Here is a 16,846-nt window from a genome sequence, read left to right as displayed (position 1 = left end):
GGCCTTCTCCTTGCTCTTGGACTAGCTCCAGCAATCCTTGCCCAGATGGCTTTTCTTCCTGTAGTTCGAGCACTAGATTGACCCACTATCAGCCGACTCCTTTTTTGCTCTCCTTCTTTCCCGCGCGCTCCGGTGAGGTTTCAACTGCTTCTTGCCGCCTATGCCGGCGGAGGATCCGCTGCTCTCGCCAGAGCTGTCATGGAGCTTCAGGTGTATAAGTCACTCATTCTCAGTGAGGAGAAGACGACCCTGCTTGTCGATAGCTGAAGCGACATTCTTCTTTCTCTACTCGACGTTGCGCAATCTTTCAATCACCTCTTCCACCGTTAGTTTGTTCATGTCAAGTAATGTCTCGATCGAAACCGCGACTTGCTCGAGGTGATATGGGGCGACCTGCAGCATCTTCTTCATGATCTTCATCTTGCTAATGCTCCCACCGAGAGTGGTGATTCTGTTGGTGAGCTCCGTGATCCACATGGAAAAATCATTGACGGATTCGCCATCCTTAAAGCGGATCTCCGAGAACTCCTTCCGCAGCTGCTCAATGTTGGACTCCCGCACTCACTGCACACCAACCCGACGGGATTTGATCCCCTCCCAGGCCGATTGTGCAGTGCACTTTGTGGAGAGAGACGCCAGCATCTCTAGAGGCACAGCCCATAGTATGGCAGCGAACGCCAGCCGATCCTCGCGGTACTCGATCGCTTCTCCTTCCTCTGGCTCGACGGCGTACCACAGCCCTTGTGCCTGTAGGTTGACGCGCATCAACAAAGCCCACTCGCTATAGTTGGACCTGGTCAGTATCGAGTACTGCATAGAAGCGGTCGTCTCCTTGATCACGCGCTCGACAATGACTGGGCGTCTGTCTTCACGGCGTCGACCTCTTGGTGGCAGTGATGGAGACATCAGCGCTCAGCGGCGGCGTGAAGAAGCGTGTGAGTCTGTCCGGGATGGACCAAACGACGTGTGCATCTTCGTGTTTAGGTACATCTTCTTCTACCTTGAACCCGAGCTTTGATACCACTTGATGTTTATCGGTCTGAGCCCCTTGTTGCCGGTGAGAAAAGGAACAAATGACAGAAGGGTAAGACAATTAAATCATTTTGTTGCTGCAAAAAGCTCATGCATCTTTTCTCATTTAGATTGCAGTAATTAATACACAAGCTACATTTTAACATTAGAAGAAGTGGGTAACTCAGTTCAAGTCATTCCACTAGACGTGGCCATTCCACTCAACTCGATTTTGTGGCTTATCTCCACGCACAGGGCTTTATCTAACAGAAATATAAAGAGAGAAAAGGGGACAAAAATTGCAGCAAATGGATAAGGAAACTCGATCCCTGAGATATCTTTAGAGTCGGACTGAAACTCGATCCAAAACTCATCTAAACCCACGCAGCGAGTCCACAGCCCAGTCCACCGTAACCCAACTCAGTCTAATCGACGCTGCCCACAACAAAACGCAGCCCATACCCAGAAGCAGCTCTAGAATTGCATGTCGACCCGAGTTCCAGCCACGCCTCCTTCCACTTCGGCGGATATGTAGAGCCGCTTCTTAGATTGTAGCTTACTTGTAGTTGCTTCACTAAAATAAAAATAAAAAATAAAAGAAGCAATATGAAACAAATTAATCAAATTAATGAATTGATCTATTAGATGCAAACTCTACTAATTACAAAAAAATCGTCCCAATACATAATGTTCTTAAAAATAATAGCCCTAAGCCATGCTCTCAATGTTTTAGTAACCACCTAAGTTTGTTCATCAGGAGATAACATGGAGTTGAAAGTAACAATTTCGTACTTAATTTACTAAAAAATACTTTCCAAGAGTGACTTAAATTTAACATACTTGTCAATAACAATAATTCTAAGGATTTCATGTAATCTTACTACTCCAATAAGTAATAAGTTCGCAACATGCTTCATTTGTTCTGTTGCATGCAATAAAACGAGACATTTTACTAAATTTTTCGATAACAACAAAAATAATATCTTTATCCTTTTTAGTGCGTGGCAAACCAAGAATAAAATTCATAGATATATTAATCCAAGTTCAAATGGGTATACAATCTATTTGGTTGTAATTTAGACTCAGCTTCTTTACATTTAAAACATTGGCTACAAAATATATATATATATATATATATATATGCTCATGCAACCTAAAGGGGAAGTATCTCGATGCTTATGTACATACAGAAATGCATGAGGTCCATATGATTTCTCGTCTTTAAAACATCTTTATAACACGACCCTAGTTTCATCCTTATATTACTATTGGTAATATTTTTGCATTGGCTTTCCATCTTATCATTATAAATAGTATTATGTAGGGTTATGTCCTAGGTCAAATCATCATCATCATGTAATATGACATTCACAACATGCTTCTCAACTTAGTTATGAGAAATAACGTCGTATCAAGGAAAATAGCATCATCTACATCATCGTATCATCATGCATTATCATCATCATATAACGCTACCATAATACGTCATAATCATCATAAAACATCACAATGTAACTCACACACATCATCATGCATCATAGATCATAGATCATACATCATACATCATACATCATAATCATAAAGCATAAAGGACACGTGTCAGTGCCACTAGGCAAGTGTCATCATACATCAAGCAATTACCTAGTCTATCTCTAGTAAGGTCACTTCCTTGGTTGGCCTTAGTCAGTGTTATCCCTACGTTAGCTCTCGTTCTTCAAAAGCTGCTCCAAGTGTTGCCAGAATTCCTTTCCTATTAGGTCGTTCATCGCCTTTCATTAGTATTTCACAATGGTAAGATAATCTAATTTAAATTTGTGAAATAAGGTATTATAACGACCTTTATTACCTTAAGAAGGGTCAAAATCAGCTCCGGGAGGGTAAAAATGTAAGGATCACTATCCAAATTGCTAAATCGAGTCATCTAAGCCATTTTTTAGCCAAAGGACTGCGTAGAGTCGAGTCGAGTCGAGTCGTGAAGCCGAGAGGTGCTTGTCTGCAGGCATGACACATCGCAGGTTCAAGTTGGACGAAGCGAGCACGCGAGTGCTGTAGGTGGATTAGGCCGAGAGCTCGGTTTCGACTTCGGGTATTGGACTGCTGCAGGTGTGGCCAATGGGGTGAGTGACTGCAGATCTAGACCGAGGTACGTGTTGGGTCGAAAACAAATGGATAGGTAACGGGTTATGGTCGGAGTCCGACCCGAATTCAAATCTGTCGAATTTGTCTTCTTCACCCGACTTAGTGTGATTTTTTTATTTTCTTCTCTCTCCTCCCCACTGCCATTTTCGACGTCTTTTCTTGTTTTTTTCTTCCTCTATCCCTCTGTTGACCTCTCTCCTTCTCTTCCACAAAGTTTTGTGGTTCGTAAACACCTACATTGATAGATCCACGAGAATTCTAAAAATCGAAATTCATGTCTCGCCTCCGCATACAGTCATCAAAGATCTCTTTTGTGGCATGGTTTATCTTAAGGATATTTAATACTAAATTATAGTTTACTATATATATCATATTTGATATTTTATTAAAGGCAAATATGTCTTATTACCATACTAATCTTTCCAAGAAACATAATACTCTTAGTAGCTCATTTCCACCAATTAATACGAGAATAATGAATGAGCCCGGGTCTTTCTCTTTTAGTGGGATCTTTTTTTTTTCAATATTTCACTACCCTCTTCATCTAGGCCAACCATCTTGAATTCTTCAAACTTCCTTCTATTTATGTGAACATCTTTCAATAATTTCACATAATTTGGCATTTGCTTCAACATGTCCGGGGTAAGTTTATATGAATTTTCTTAAGAATATTCAAAAGTTTATATGAATTTCCTTAAGAATATTCAAGAAATTCTCAAAATGGCTTTTTTTATTTATTTATTTATTTATTATTATTATTATTTGTGAAAAAGAAGGTGTTGGCATGTATGCTCTCTTCTTCACGGTGGATTGTTGTTTGTGTTTTAGGAGACTATTATTTCTGCATATTTTCAGCTTTGCTCGTCCTGTTCAATAGTTAACTCATTTCTATGTTGTATATTAGCTACTTCTTGGTAGTGTCTGTCCTGTGTTCTTTAATTTTTTTTTTCTCCCCTGCTATGTTTTTCTTTCCCACTTCTCAATTCTATTGCTTTACATGGCTCCTTGCCTTCTCTTTTTCATAACTCAATTGCTAATTAACCTACTTGAACTTCCAAATTTCATAAGAATGCTTGCTGACTCTATATTACAAAATCATTTTTTGTCATATATTAGGCTCTCAAGAGATGTTCCCAGTATGTGTTTGAACTTGGCTAGTTCCTTTCCCTTGAGTATTGGGCATGTTGGAGACCATATGTCATTTGATTTTGTAGTCCAAAACCTAGAGGGTAATTTGCTTTAGGTGGCACTTGTTGATCGTATGAGTTTTGTCTCTATCATGAGAAGTTTGGATGATTTTCCCACCCTGGATTATAAATGTTTGTAAAGTGATTCTTTTTCTAGTTGCCCTAACGAGCTTGATTTTCCATATAAAAATTTGAAGTCGGATTACTTGGACATTAATCAAAAGTGCGATCCTCTCCACAATATACACAAGATTATGTTGTTGTTTGGGTCATTACAACATCAGCTTGGACGGGTGCTTTAATCTTTGAGCCTTGTCCCAACACTAGATTTTGTAGAATATTAGTCATTGAAGCTAATTGAGCGTTGATAGAGGTCAAAGTATCAACTTCAAGTACTCCTAAGGTCTTCTTTCTCGGATTGCCCTTCACATCAGCCCATTGACAATTGTTAGATGCTAGTCTTTTTAGAATTTCATAAGTTTCATGGTACGTCTTCGAAAAAATAGCTTCATTGGCAGAAGCATCCACTACTTGTTTATAACAATATTCAATGCAGGGTAGAAAGTCTCCATTTGGATATAGTGGGGTAATTCATGGTTAGTACTTTCTAAGCATCTCCTTAAATCTCTCCCAAACTTCACTTAGTGTTTCATTTTCAAACGGTTGAAAAGCAACAATTTCATTTTTGAATCGTGCATTTCTAGTTTGTGGGAAAGACTTGATAAAAAAATTTATCTGCTAAGGCTATTCCAAGAATCAATTGTTCCCGGTGCTAAGGTATTCAACTATGATTTAGCACAATCCCTCAAAAAATAAGGGAATAAGCTCAATCAAATCAATGTTTTTCCACTCCTTAGAATTGAAATGAGTCACTAACTCCCTAAAATGACTTTGGATGTAGGTGGGGATGTTCTGGTAGTCTATGAAATTGCCCAATGGTTTGCACATCTAAAACGTCATAGGCTTTAGCTCAAAAGTAGTTGCTTCCATTTCAAGTCTAATAATGCACTAATTTAGTTCTAACACAGCTAGGTGTGCATATGGTCGGATTGCTCTTCTCTATCATATGCTGAATGAATAGCATTAGTAGTACTTCTCTCGGGATTAACCATCACTCCTTTATTTTTAAACTTCTGATTCAGTTGCGCTCAAAGGTTTATTTGTTGTATATTTTAAGTCATTCTCAACCTTTGTTCTTTAACTTTAGCCAATAGATTCTCTCTATTTTGAGATCCAAAATAAATTCCAAACTTATAGGTAGGTTCATACACTCAATTGAGCAGCAAGTTCACAATAGAAAAATCTAGCTTCTTTTTTGCTCCAACTCACTATAATCTACAAAAATAAAGTAACTAAATTAGGTTCCTCGACAACGGAGCTAAAAAATGATCAATTGTGGACGTAAATAATAAAATTGTATAAAATTCACACGAATAAGTGCAAGTATACACTGTCATAGTTAGCAAGTAATAAGTAAATTATAAATTCTAAGAAAACCTTTTTTTTTTTTTTTTTTTTTTTTTTTTTTTTTTTTTTTTTNCGTGTTAGTGATTTAAAACTAATTAGTTTATGTATAGTGCCAAACTGTCAAAAAAAAAAGAAAAAAAAAACATAGAGCAATCAGAAAATCAACAATAACGAAGAAGATTCAGCTAAGAGAGATTAAATAGATAAGTTGTTGAACTTTATGGTAGATTTTAGTTCTTTTTAATAAATTTTCAAGCCCACTCTCGAGGGTCACGCATAGTAATTACTTCCATAATCATTTTATAATTTTTATTAACAAGCGGTAGAAAAAGAACTATTTCTAACCCTTTAATTACCTTCAAGTATCTTTGCAATGAAACTAGAGTATTAAACGGGATTTCCTTCCTTCCCTCCTTTTTCGAATATCAGAGCAACTATGTATTTAAATTGGCCAACTGAACAAACATGTAAATCATCGTCCTTTTTGAATATAGAAAGATAGTCACCTAATTCCATCCCAAATTTTTCTTCTCAACAATTACAACAGATTGTACAAGCCTTATCTGCACTAATCATCGTCCTTTTGGTAATTCTGATAATAACATCAATGTTGCAGGTTTGTTTTCAGTATCTGCATTATCTATTAACTCTACAAGTTCTAATCTATGGATTCTTAATAGTGGAGCTACGGATCATATAGTATCCAAAGCTTCTGTTATGACTGAATCAAAGGCCACCATCATATCTACAATAAATTTTCCTGATGGAGGGACAGCACATGTGTCACATACAGGCAATGTTTCCTTTAATCCTGACCTTAAATTAAACAATGTTTTATGTGTGTCTTCATTCAATTTAAACCTAATGTCCATCAGCAAACTTACCAATGATTCTTGTGTTNCTTGGCTCCGGGGAAGATGATTGGCTCGAGTAAACAATTCAGAGGTCTCTATCATATTTCTCATCTCCAATAAAATCTTCAGCAAATCAAGTATCTCAGTCATCTTATTTGTGGCATTTATGCCTAGGTCATCCTTCTTCTTCTCGTTTTAAATTTCTAGATGATCAATTGCATCTTAATAATGCTACTCTTTCTCATAACTGTAGTATTTGCCCATTAGCAAAACAAACTAGGTTGTCTTTCCCAAGAAGTTCAATAACAGCTCATCCTGCCTTTGATCTGTTACATTGTGATGTTTGGGGACCACATAAAATTCCAACCCATTCTGGTTTACGTTTTTTTCTCACTGTTGTTGATGATTTTACTCGATGTACTAGGGTTTTTCTTATGCAACACAAATCAGAAGTACATCATTTGTTATTAAACTTTGTTAAATTCGTTCAAACTCAACTTCATACTACTATCAAGATAGTTAGATCAGACAATGAGACTGAGTTCCTATCTTTGCAACCATTTTTTATTTCTTGTGGCATTGAATTTCAGCGCACTTGTATCTATACTTCACAACAAAATGGAGTCGTAGAATTTAAGCATCGTCATATCCTAAATGTAGTTAGGTCTCTTCTTTTTCAGTCACAAGTTCCACTTAATTTTTTGGGAGAATGCATTTTAACTGTTGTTTATCTTATAAATAGAACACCATCACCATTGTTATCTAACAAGACACCCTTTGAAGCACTCTACAAACGACCACCTACATTTCACCATCTTAAAGTTTTTAGTTGTAAGTGTTATGCAACTGTAGTACATCCTAAGCAAAAATTGGAACCTCGGGCAATTTCTTGTGTTTTCATAGGATATCCTTGTGGTCACAAAGGTTACAAGTTGTATGACATGCAATCTAAAAAATTCTTTATCAGTCGTGATGTTAAATTTTGTGAAAATGATTTTCCTTGTCCATCAGCTTCACAAACTCTGACATTAGCTCCTTCAACTCCCATTTTATCATTTCATGATCCATCCTACTAAAACATCCATTCTAGTCCTCCCCTTTCTATTCCTCCTATTCCTTCGTCGTCTCCTCTGCCTTTTATTCCTTCTCCAAATTCATCAGTTCCAGATTCACCAGATTCACCCACTAAATCTAATCTTATCCCACCTGATACATCAGTTCCACTCTGACGTTCTACTCGTACCAAACAACCTCCAGCTTGTTATAATGATTATGAGATATCTTTTGGAGCCAATCATTTAACCTCTAGCTCAAGTCCCAACACTGGCACCAGGTATCCCCTTCATCATTACCTTTCATTCTCTCATTTTTCTCCTACTCAACGTGCTTTTCTAACTCTTATTACACCCCAGACAGAACCTAAAACCTATGATGAGGCAGTTGGCGACCCATTATGGTAACAGGCTATGAATGATGAAATTGTAGCTTTGAAACGTAATCATACTTGGTCTCTCGTTCCTCTACCACTCGGCCATAAAGCTATTGGCTGTTGTTAGGTGTACAAGATTAAACACAACTCTGATGGTTCTGTTGAAAGTTATAAAGCTCGACTGATAGCAAAAGGATACACTCAGGTTGAAGGTGTTGATTACAAAGAGACATTTTCTCCTACAGCGAAACTTACTACACTTCGTTGCTTACTCACTATTGCCGCGGCTCAAAAATGGTTCACTCATCAGTTGGATGTTCAAAATGCTTTTCTCCGTGGTAATCTCTGACGATGAAGTCTATATTTCTTTACCACCAGGTATTCGCCGACAGGGGGAGAATACAGTATGCCGGCTCCATAAATCTCTTTATGGTTTAAAACAGGCTTCTCGCAATTGGTTCTCCATATTCTCTATCACTATACAAAATGCAGGCTACACTCAGTCCAAAGTAAATTACTCTTTATTTACTAAGAGTAAAGGTACTTCTTTCACTGCAGCTCTTATCTATATTGATGATATTCTGTTGACAGGCAATGATCTCAAAGAAATTCAACATCTCAAGACTAGTTTACTCGAGAAATTCCTTATAAAAGATGTAGGGAATTTGAAATATTTTTTAGGTATTGAATTTTCTAGGTCTAGAAAATGAATCTTTATGTCTCAAAGGAAGTATGCTCTAGACATTCTTCAAGACACAGGTCTTACAAGAGCACGTCCAGAAAAATTTCCTATGGAGCAAAATCTGAAACTTTCTTTAACATAAGGAGAAAAGTTGAATGATCCAAGTAAATATAGACGGTTGGTTGACAGATTAATATATTTAACCCTTACTAGGCCTGACATAGTGTATTAAATTTGTATGCTTAGTAAATTTATGAATGAACCAAGAAAACCACATTGGGAGGCAGCTCTTCGAGTTCTGAGATACATCAAAGGTACTCTTGGTCAAGGACTTCTACTCCCATCTCAAAATAACTTAAGATTACAAGCATATTGCGATTTAGACTGGGGTGGTTGTCGAACTCCCAAACGGTCTATTTCTGGGTTTTTCATTTTCCTTGGAAATTCAATTATTTCTTGGAAGTCTAAAAAACAAACCAATGTGTCCAGATCATCAGCAGAATTTGAGTATCGAGCTATGAGAAATACTTGTTTAGAGTTAACTTGGTTAAGATACATTCTCCAAGACTTGAAAGTTCCACTGTCTGAACTAGCATTATTGTATTGTGATAATCAAGCAGCATTACACATAGCAGCCAATCCAGTTTTTCATGAACATACGAAAACACATTGAAATAGATTGTCATATAGTTCGAGAAAAATTACAAGCTGGAATCATCAAACCGTGTTATGTTTCTACTAAAATGCAATTGGCAGATATTTTTAGTAAAGCTTTGGAAAGACATCAATTTGATTTTTGAAAGACAAGTTGGGTGTGATTGCGTACACTTTCCAACTTAAGGGGGGAGTATTGAGATATAATATTTAAAGTATATATTATTTATGGAATATATCTTAGATATTATATCTTAATATTCTTTATTTATGATTTGATTTATAATATATTTTATTTTATTCTCAATATTTAATTAGTTTATATTTTCATGATTGGTAGGTATTAGTTGCTAGCTTGTATTCTATTTAAAGCTCATGAATATGAATGAGAATACACACCTTCAATCATCTTTTCTTTTATATTGTTCATTACTTACCATTTAGGGCTAAAAAGGAGAAAGTTGTCCACCGAGGAAGTTCCTAATTGGATTGTCAATGACCCACGTGGCTTACTGATTTAGATTATAATTGTCATGTCATACCGGAAAAATTTGAGTTCCACATTGCTTCATGGTCAGAAATTTATTTCTAGATTTTCCGGCAAGTTTGTTTCTAGATTTGCTACATTATCATGATTCAACATAAATGTTTTGATATTTTACCAAATAACTCAATCAAATTTGCAATTAGGCTCGATTTATGCAAATTAATATTCTTTTAATGTTGAACCACAATGGACTATTCATGCTTACTAATTAGGATAAATGAAACCATTAATGAAAAATTTGTTTGTATGAGTGCAAAATTAACTACAAAAAATGTTTGGTATATAATTCTACCTTTGGAGAGTTATCACATATTGTCAAGTATATCAGATGATAACATGTATCATATTATTATCATATCATATCATAATCATTTCATAACACAGTCATAACATTTCATAAACATCTAATACATATCAAACATATGACACGTGCAAGATCATAAGGCACGATTCAGCATACGGAACACAACTTCTAACCATGCCGATATAAACAACTTACCTAGTTGGCCCTAACGGACATTCTCTCTAAACTTAAATACTTAATTTCCTCCTTTGAATTTGTTCCCATTATCATCAAGGTGTTTCGCCCTATTAGAATATTCACTCAATAATCTTAGTAACGTCACATACTTCTCTCGCCACCTCTGTGTCTGGTGCTATTTCCTCACATACTTCTCTTTGACTTTTTCCTTTTGTGTTTAACATAATCAATGAGGTAGTAAGTACCCCTCGACGACTAAAGGGACGTAATGAAGGCATGGGAAAGTGGTTGAGGCATGAATCACAGTGCTGGCTCAAAATCTCGAAATTTCTAACGAGTGCCATTTTCTAACTTTTTTTTTTTTTTTTAATTTATTACAATGACGTATCGTTAATGAATGAAAATTAATTGATTAAATAGTTAGTTAATGTTCTCCCATAGCTCATTGAGTTAAAAGAAAATTTTGAAATATTGAAACTAAAATTAATATATTTGATATACTTCATGTATAAGAGGAAATAATATAATTAATGAAAGGGTTCAAATTAATATTTTATATATATATATATATTAAAATTTAGTATTTAAAATATTCCATATATTCTCCCTAAGTTCTAAAATAGGATTTTAGGGTTGAGCCCCATCCCTCGTAACTTCTCTATGGTTGAAATTCTTTTGTTCCATTCCTCCCGAGACGTTCACAAGCTAATTTATTGGTTTTAGAGTCACAGTAAGGAAAGATCTTAAATTTCTACGTCATTAAAAAACACCAAGGAAACTTTACAATCTACAGTTTTTAGAAAGGACGGTAAAGTCCTGACTCTCTTACTAAATATTTTATTTTAATTCTTAATAAAATCAAATCGGTTCTCGATCAAAACTCAGAGGAGTCTTGAACAACCTTTAAAGATTGAGTCTGGGTTGCCGAAATACGGTATTAAAGGAGATTTAGAAGCATCGTAATTAGGTTAAATACGAGAATTAAACCATCAATTAATTGGTATATTTTCTCCTTGGATTCACAATGTCACACTCAAAACAATAAAAAAAAAAAAAAAAAAAAAAAAAAAAAAAAAAAAAAAAAAAAAAAAAAAAANAAAAAACTAAGTAAAATAGGGAGTTAAAAGTCTTAGTTTATAACGCATGTAATGCCAAAGTGAGATTGATATACATTTGGCATTTTCAATAATGAATGGATCTGAAATTACGAGCATTTACTTCTTTTGTAGCTCTATTGTGGGTGTGATCTATATTACATGCCTATCAATATGGATTGGGGTTGAACAATGCTCACCACATTTACATGGGATTCCATCAAACTTAATAAAAATGGATAAACTTATTCATTTTATACCAAATCTTATACTATTCTTAAAATATTACTATTTGTATTCATAATTTAATCAAAATGAATGAAAATGGGGGATCGAGGGTTTTGAATTAGATGTGACGACCTGATTTTCTAAAATTTTAAATTGATCGAGATTTGTTACCATATACATTCCCACGTCGTTTAAAGGAGAGAAAACGAATAAAAAAATGCACATTTAAACTTACATTTTTATGATACCCTTTTTAAAATTAAACATATTAATGCATTTTATTTAATTAAAAACTACCGACATTTAACTAATAGAATATTCTAGCTTAGTGTTGGGCTAAAAATATGAAAATTTTGTATGAATCCTCCTTAAACTAGCCTTTACTTAAAATTTTCTATCAGTGAAAATTCAGCTAAATAGAGTAAGAACGAGGTAAATGGACATTAAATTTGGATCTATAAAGAAAAATCGAGCTAGATCAGTCCAAGTGAACTAGACCAAACATATACTAGCAAATCAAATAAGAGTGGCTGAAGTGAACCAATTTACGGTCCAACAAAATCGACAATTGTAGGGGTCAAGGCATCGAGAATCTAACCATTTTCCATGTGCAAGCCATTAGCGTCTCCCACGGTGATTCTCCCTCAACCATGGGCATAAGGACCAAGTGTTCTTCTCCAATGGTCGTGGCAGGGCGTCGACAGTGGTGAATGGTGAGTAATGGATCCTTCACGATGCTTATACGAACCTACAACAATAACAAAAGATAGATGATGATCATTGACTGAAATCAAAAGAGAAACTAACCTTATCCCCATCTGAATCTTGAGGCTCGTGTCAATGGGCAAGACACAATGGTCAACCACAAAGCAAAATGAAGGAACACAACGACATATTTCCAACGAAGAATTCAAGAAGACAATGAATCAGCATAATTGAGTCGATCTTTAAGAGTAGAATGCAAACGAAAGTTTCTTCCCACGAACAACAAATCAGACCAGATAATGTCAACAACGTTCTCAATGATACAAGCGAAACTAAAATCTCAATTTTCTCTCTCTCGATCACCACGAAATTCCTTTTATGAGGAGTTGTAGGCTCGACCTTTATAGTCAACAACTCTATCTTTTATATATAATATTCTTAATACAAATGGTTAGATTAGAGGTAGGTAGGGAGTGCATTCCATATCCTCCTCCAAAAAAACGAAATTCATGTTTATTTATTTTGTAAATTATAAGAATGTAATGATAATGATTTTAAGTATATTTTGAAAATTTCAAACTCTCAACTAATATTATAAAAACAATTATAAACATATAAATTTGTTTAATAAAAGCTTTAATTATGCTTGACTTTGTAATTAGAATTGAAATATTTAAATTTTTTTTAAAACTTGAAATTAAAATAAAATATAAAAAGATGGAAAAGTTGGAAAGCCAAACTAATTGAAGATTCTTTTAATTGCAACAACAATATGCATAGTTGTCACAGAATTATTTATATTAAAAAAAAAAAAAAAAAAAAAAAAAAAAAAAAAAAAAANAGAAAAAAAAAGAAAAAAAAAAAAAGAAAAGAAAATCATCATCCATCCCCTCCTCTCCTCTGTCATGTCTGTTGTCTCCTACAAATATTCTTACACCAGTGGATTTGTCACCCTCTCTCTCTCTCTTTCTCTCTCACCTTCAAACGTTTCATCGAAGAAATTTCCATTTCTTTTGATTTATTTAAGGGAAGAAGTGGCAATTCCAAAGCAAACCAAACCAAACCAAAAGGAGCGAGAGAGAAGAGGGGATGGGATGGGCGCATCCTCTGTTTTCCTTCCCTGACTATTCTTATTCCTCTTCCTCTTCCTCCTCCTCTTCCGTTTCTTAGATCTTAGTTTTTCGATTCTTCATCTGGATCCTTCTCGATGGTGATTTCACGTCTCTGATTCTCTCGTTTTTTCATCCAACTTTTTCTGGGTTTTTTTTTTTTTTTTTTTTTTTTTTTTTTTTTTTTTTNGATGCTTGTAGGAGCTTGGGTCGTCCTTTCGTTGATTGCAAAGCATCGGATGATTAACGATTGAATCTCTTTTTTGTTGTTTTCTTTTGTTTTTTGTTGGTGTGAATTCAAAGCGCCAGTTGGATTCTGTCTGAATTTACAGTTAAGAATCGCCCCTTTCGTTCCTGCTTAGTTGAATCGACATTTTCGATTGGGTTGTTTTTTGATTTTGGATTTTGGATTTGGGATTTGGGATCGGGTTATGTGTTCCGAGTTCGAATCGGATGATATATATATATATATATGTTTGTTTTTTAATTTTGATCTGAATTGGGCGTTTTGCGATGTGTAATAAATCGAAATTGGTTGGATGATTGATTGTTTGGTAATAGAAAAGATGGAATCGGATTTTGGCAAGCTCTTCATTGGCGGAATTTCTTGGGATACTGATGAAGAGCGTCTTAGGGATTATTTTGGCAGCTATGGCGAAGTGGTTGAGGCTGTGATCATGAGGGATCGTTCCACTGGCCGTGCTCGTGGTTTTGGATTTGTTGTCTTTGCAGATCCTGCGGTTGCCGAAAGGGTTATTTTGGAGAAGCACATCATCGATGGCCGCACTGTGAGATTTTCTCCTTCTAACATCTGATTTCTGTTCTTCTTCATTTCCTGAGATTCAAATCTAATTCTGAATAAATTTAGATGTGATGCGTTCTGTTGATGCAATTTGTAGTATCTGAATGGTTGAATTCTGTACTGGTTTGTGTGAAATTGGAGTTGCTTTCTTGTTAAATGTATCGGTTTCGATTATCAGGTTGAAGCTAAGAAGGCTGTTCCAAAAGATGATCAGAACACATTGAACAGAAACAATGGTAGCATCCATGGTTCTCCTATCTCGGGACGAACAAAGAAGATTTTTGTCGGAGGTTTAGCTTCGACAGTCACGGAGGCCGACTTTCAGAAGTATTTTGATCAGTTTGGCACAATTACTGATGTTGTTGTTATGTATGATCACAGCACGCAGAGGCCGAGGGGTTTCGGCTTCATTACTTACGACTCGGAGGAGGCGGTCGATCGTGTGCTGCATAAAACCTTCCATGAGCTCAATGGAAAGATGGTTGAGGTGAAAAGAGCAATTCCAAAAGAGCTAACCCCAGGGTCCAACCGAAGTCCTATTGTAGGATATAACTATGGTATGAGTAGAGCTAGTGGTTTTCTTAACAGCTATACTCAAAGCTATAACATGAGTCCTCTCGGAAGTTACGGAGTCCGAGCAGATGGTAGGTTGAGTCCAGTTATTAGCAGTCGTACCGGGATTCCTCATTTCGGTACTAATAACTATGGAGTTGGTGTGAATTTGGAGCAAGGACTGAGGCAAGGCTATGGTAGGAGTTTGAACATTATGAACAGCCAAGCGCAGGAGCAAATGTTGAATTCCTATTACAATGGGAATTCAAATAGGTTCATTACCCCAATTGGCTACAGTGGGGGAAATGGAAGAGGTGATTCTCTGTTAAGCTCGAGTACGTGGAATGTGTGGGGAAATGGAAGTATGAACAATGCCATGAACTCGCCCGACCCTGGCGCTTTCTCTGGCTCTGGAATGGGGAACTTCCGAGTGGCGTATGGAAACAACGATGATAATTGGAGTTCTGCTGCTGTTGGTAATCATGTTGGAGTGAATGCTCCTCCTGGCTACACTAATAACAATGGTTATGGCATTGGAGAGAGTGAGTTTGGGATCAGAGGAGGAAGCTACGGAAGAAATGGAGTAGTCTCGAGCGTGGCAACACGAAAAGCCTTCGCTGAAACGACCGATGGTTACGAGAGGTCGTATAGGGAGCTGTACCGTGATGGAACGGTGCATGATGATTCAACATGGCCGTCTACCACTCCCGAACTGGATGGTTCTGTGCCATTTGGTTATAGTCTTGGTAGCCTTCCTTCAGATGATCCAGCCAAAAGCTCTGAGAATTTTCTTGCTAGTTATGATGTTTCAAGCAGACAGTCATCTAGAGGTAACACCCTACACCCTTGGCTTTGTTTTATAACACCATAATATCCAATTATACTGCTAGGAGGCTTCATTAAAAACACTCATTAGTTATCTGATTATGATTCTAGAATTGCAATGAATTGGTATTTGATTGTTGTTGGGTTAACAGGAATCGCTGCGTAGAAGATTGTCGTTTGGATTTTTCGAACATGAATGAATATAGTGCAATGAATGAAAGATAGGGAAGATGGATATTTGTGATTCGTGAGTTTTATATATACCCCGGTAGCTTGCTCGTTCGTTTGTTCGTTGGTTCAGTTGATGAGTTAAAAAAGGGAACACTGATCTTGTAACAATTTGACTTGGTTCGTCGATCCGAAGGCGATACATAGGGAGGGAGATACATAATAATATATATTTGGAAGGAAAGAAGAAGAGAAAGGGAAATGGAGAATTGTAATTTTTGTTATGTGTTTTGGATTTTTGGTTAAGAAGAGAGAGAGATAGGATTGGTAATGTTGGCATTTGATTGAGGTGTAAAAGCAGCAGATTGGCAGATAGAGATACTCCAGAAGAGTGATTGTTATTTTTATCCCATGATATCACAGAGTGAGGCATGGCGGCGGCAGCAGCAGCAGCAGCAATATCATTATCATTATCATTATCAGTATCATTTGATTTAATGAGGAACACAGGTTATTTATTCTATACATATATATATATGCTTACTTGGGTTATGCTGCTGCTGTGATTGATTTGTTCATATGTTTATGAGAAGAGAATCAATGAAGCAGCACATTATTTCATTCTGTGATTGATTGATTATATGTTGAAGAAATTGTTTTTGTTTTTGTTTTTGATCCATTTTTGTATGCCAATTTGATTCTTTTCTGTTCTCATCCTTTGTAGATTAGGATATGCTTTGCTTTTTGGCTTTTGCATCTCAAGAATTCAATGCTTTTGTTGTGTGGTCCTTTCATTTATATTCCTTCTTCTTCTTCACCAATATATGGATATTCCTTCTTCTTCTTCACCAATATATGGATAAAATCTCTTGGCTTCTTCTTCTTCCTGCTTTGGTTTGCCCTTTATGGGTC

The 16,846-nt window shown here is 36.1% G+C and overlaps 1 protein-coding gene and 1 non-coding gene across 3 annotated transcripts; both read left to right on the top strand.

Annotated features, from left to right (window-relative positions):
- Positions 1-4,925: 4,925 nt before the first annotated feature.
- Positions 4,926-5,030, top strand: LOC111784428. The gene has a single exon (XR_002813535.1). It is a non-coding gene; the product is annotated as a small nucleolar RNA R71 (small nucleolar RNA).
- An 8,318-nt stretch (positions 5,031-13,348) lies between these two features.
- Positions 13,349-16,613, top strand: LOC111784420 (heterogeneous nuclear ribonucleoprotein 1-like). Of its 2 annotated transcripts, XM_023665135.1 has the most exons (5): positions 13,349-13,688; positions 13,789-13,918; positions 14,149-14,375; positions 14,568-15,771; positions 15,919-16,613. In XM_023665135.1, exons 3-5 carry the CDS (start codon positions 14,154-14,156, stop codon positions 15,930-15,932), a joined length of 1,440 nt encoding a protein of 479 aa, XP_023520903.1. In that variant the 5' UTR covers positions 13,349-13,688; positions 13,789-13,918; positions 14,149-14,153; the 3' UTR covers positions 15,933-16,613. The 2 variants fall into 2 exon arrangements, with proteins under 2 accessions (XP_023520903.1, XP_023520902.1); XM_023665134.1 differs by having other exon boundaries at positions 13,789-14,375.
- The last annotated feature ends 233 nt before the right edge of the window (positions 16,614-16,846 follow it).

This window comes from Cucurbita pepo, unplaced genomic scaffold (assembly GCF_002806865.2).
Source record: "Cucurbita pepo subsp. pepo cultivar mu-cu-16 unplaced genomic scaffold, ASM280686v2 Cp4.1_scaffold000196, whole genome shotgun sequence".
In the NCBI taxonomy this organism is placed as follows: Eukaryota; Viridiplantae; Streptophyta; class Magnoliopsida; order Cucurbitales; family Cucurbitaceae; genus Cucurbita; species Cucurbita pepo.
This window is presented reverse-complemented; position numbering and strand designations above follow the sequence as displayed.

Excerpts from the sequence above, each read along its gene's own strand:
- LOC111784420 (XM_023665134.1), top strand. The coding sequence starts at position 14,127 with ATGATTGATTGTTTGGTAATAGAAAAGATGGAATCGGATTTTGGCAAG. Across the intron at positions 14,376-14,567 it reads ACATCATCGATGGCCGCACT|GTTGAAGCTAAGAAGGCTGT; the intron begins GTGAGATTTTCT and ends TTCGATTATCAG.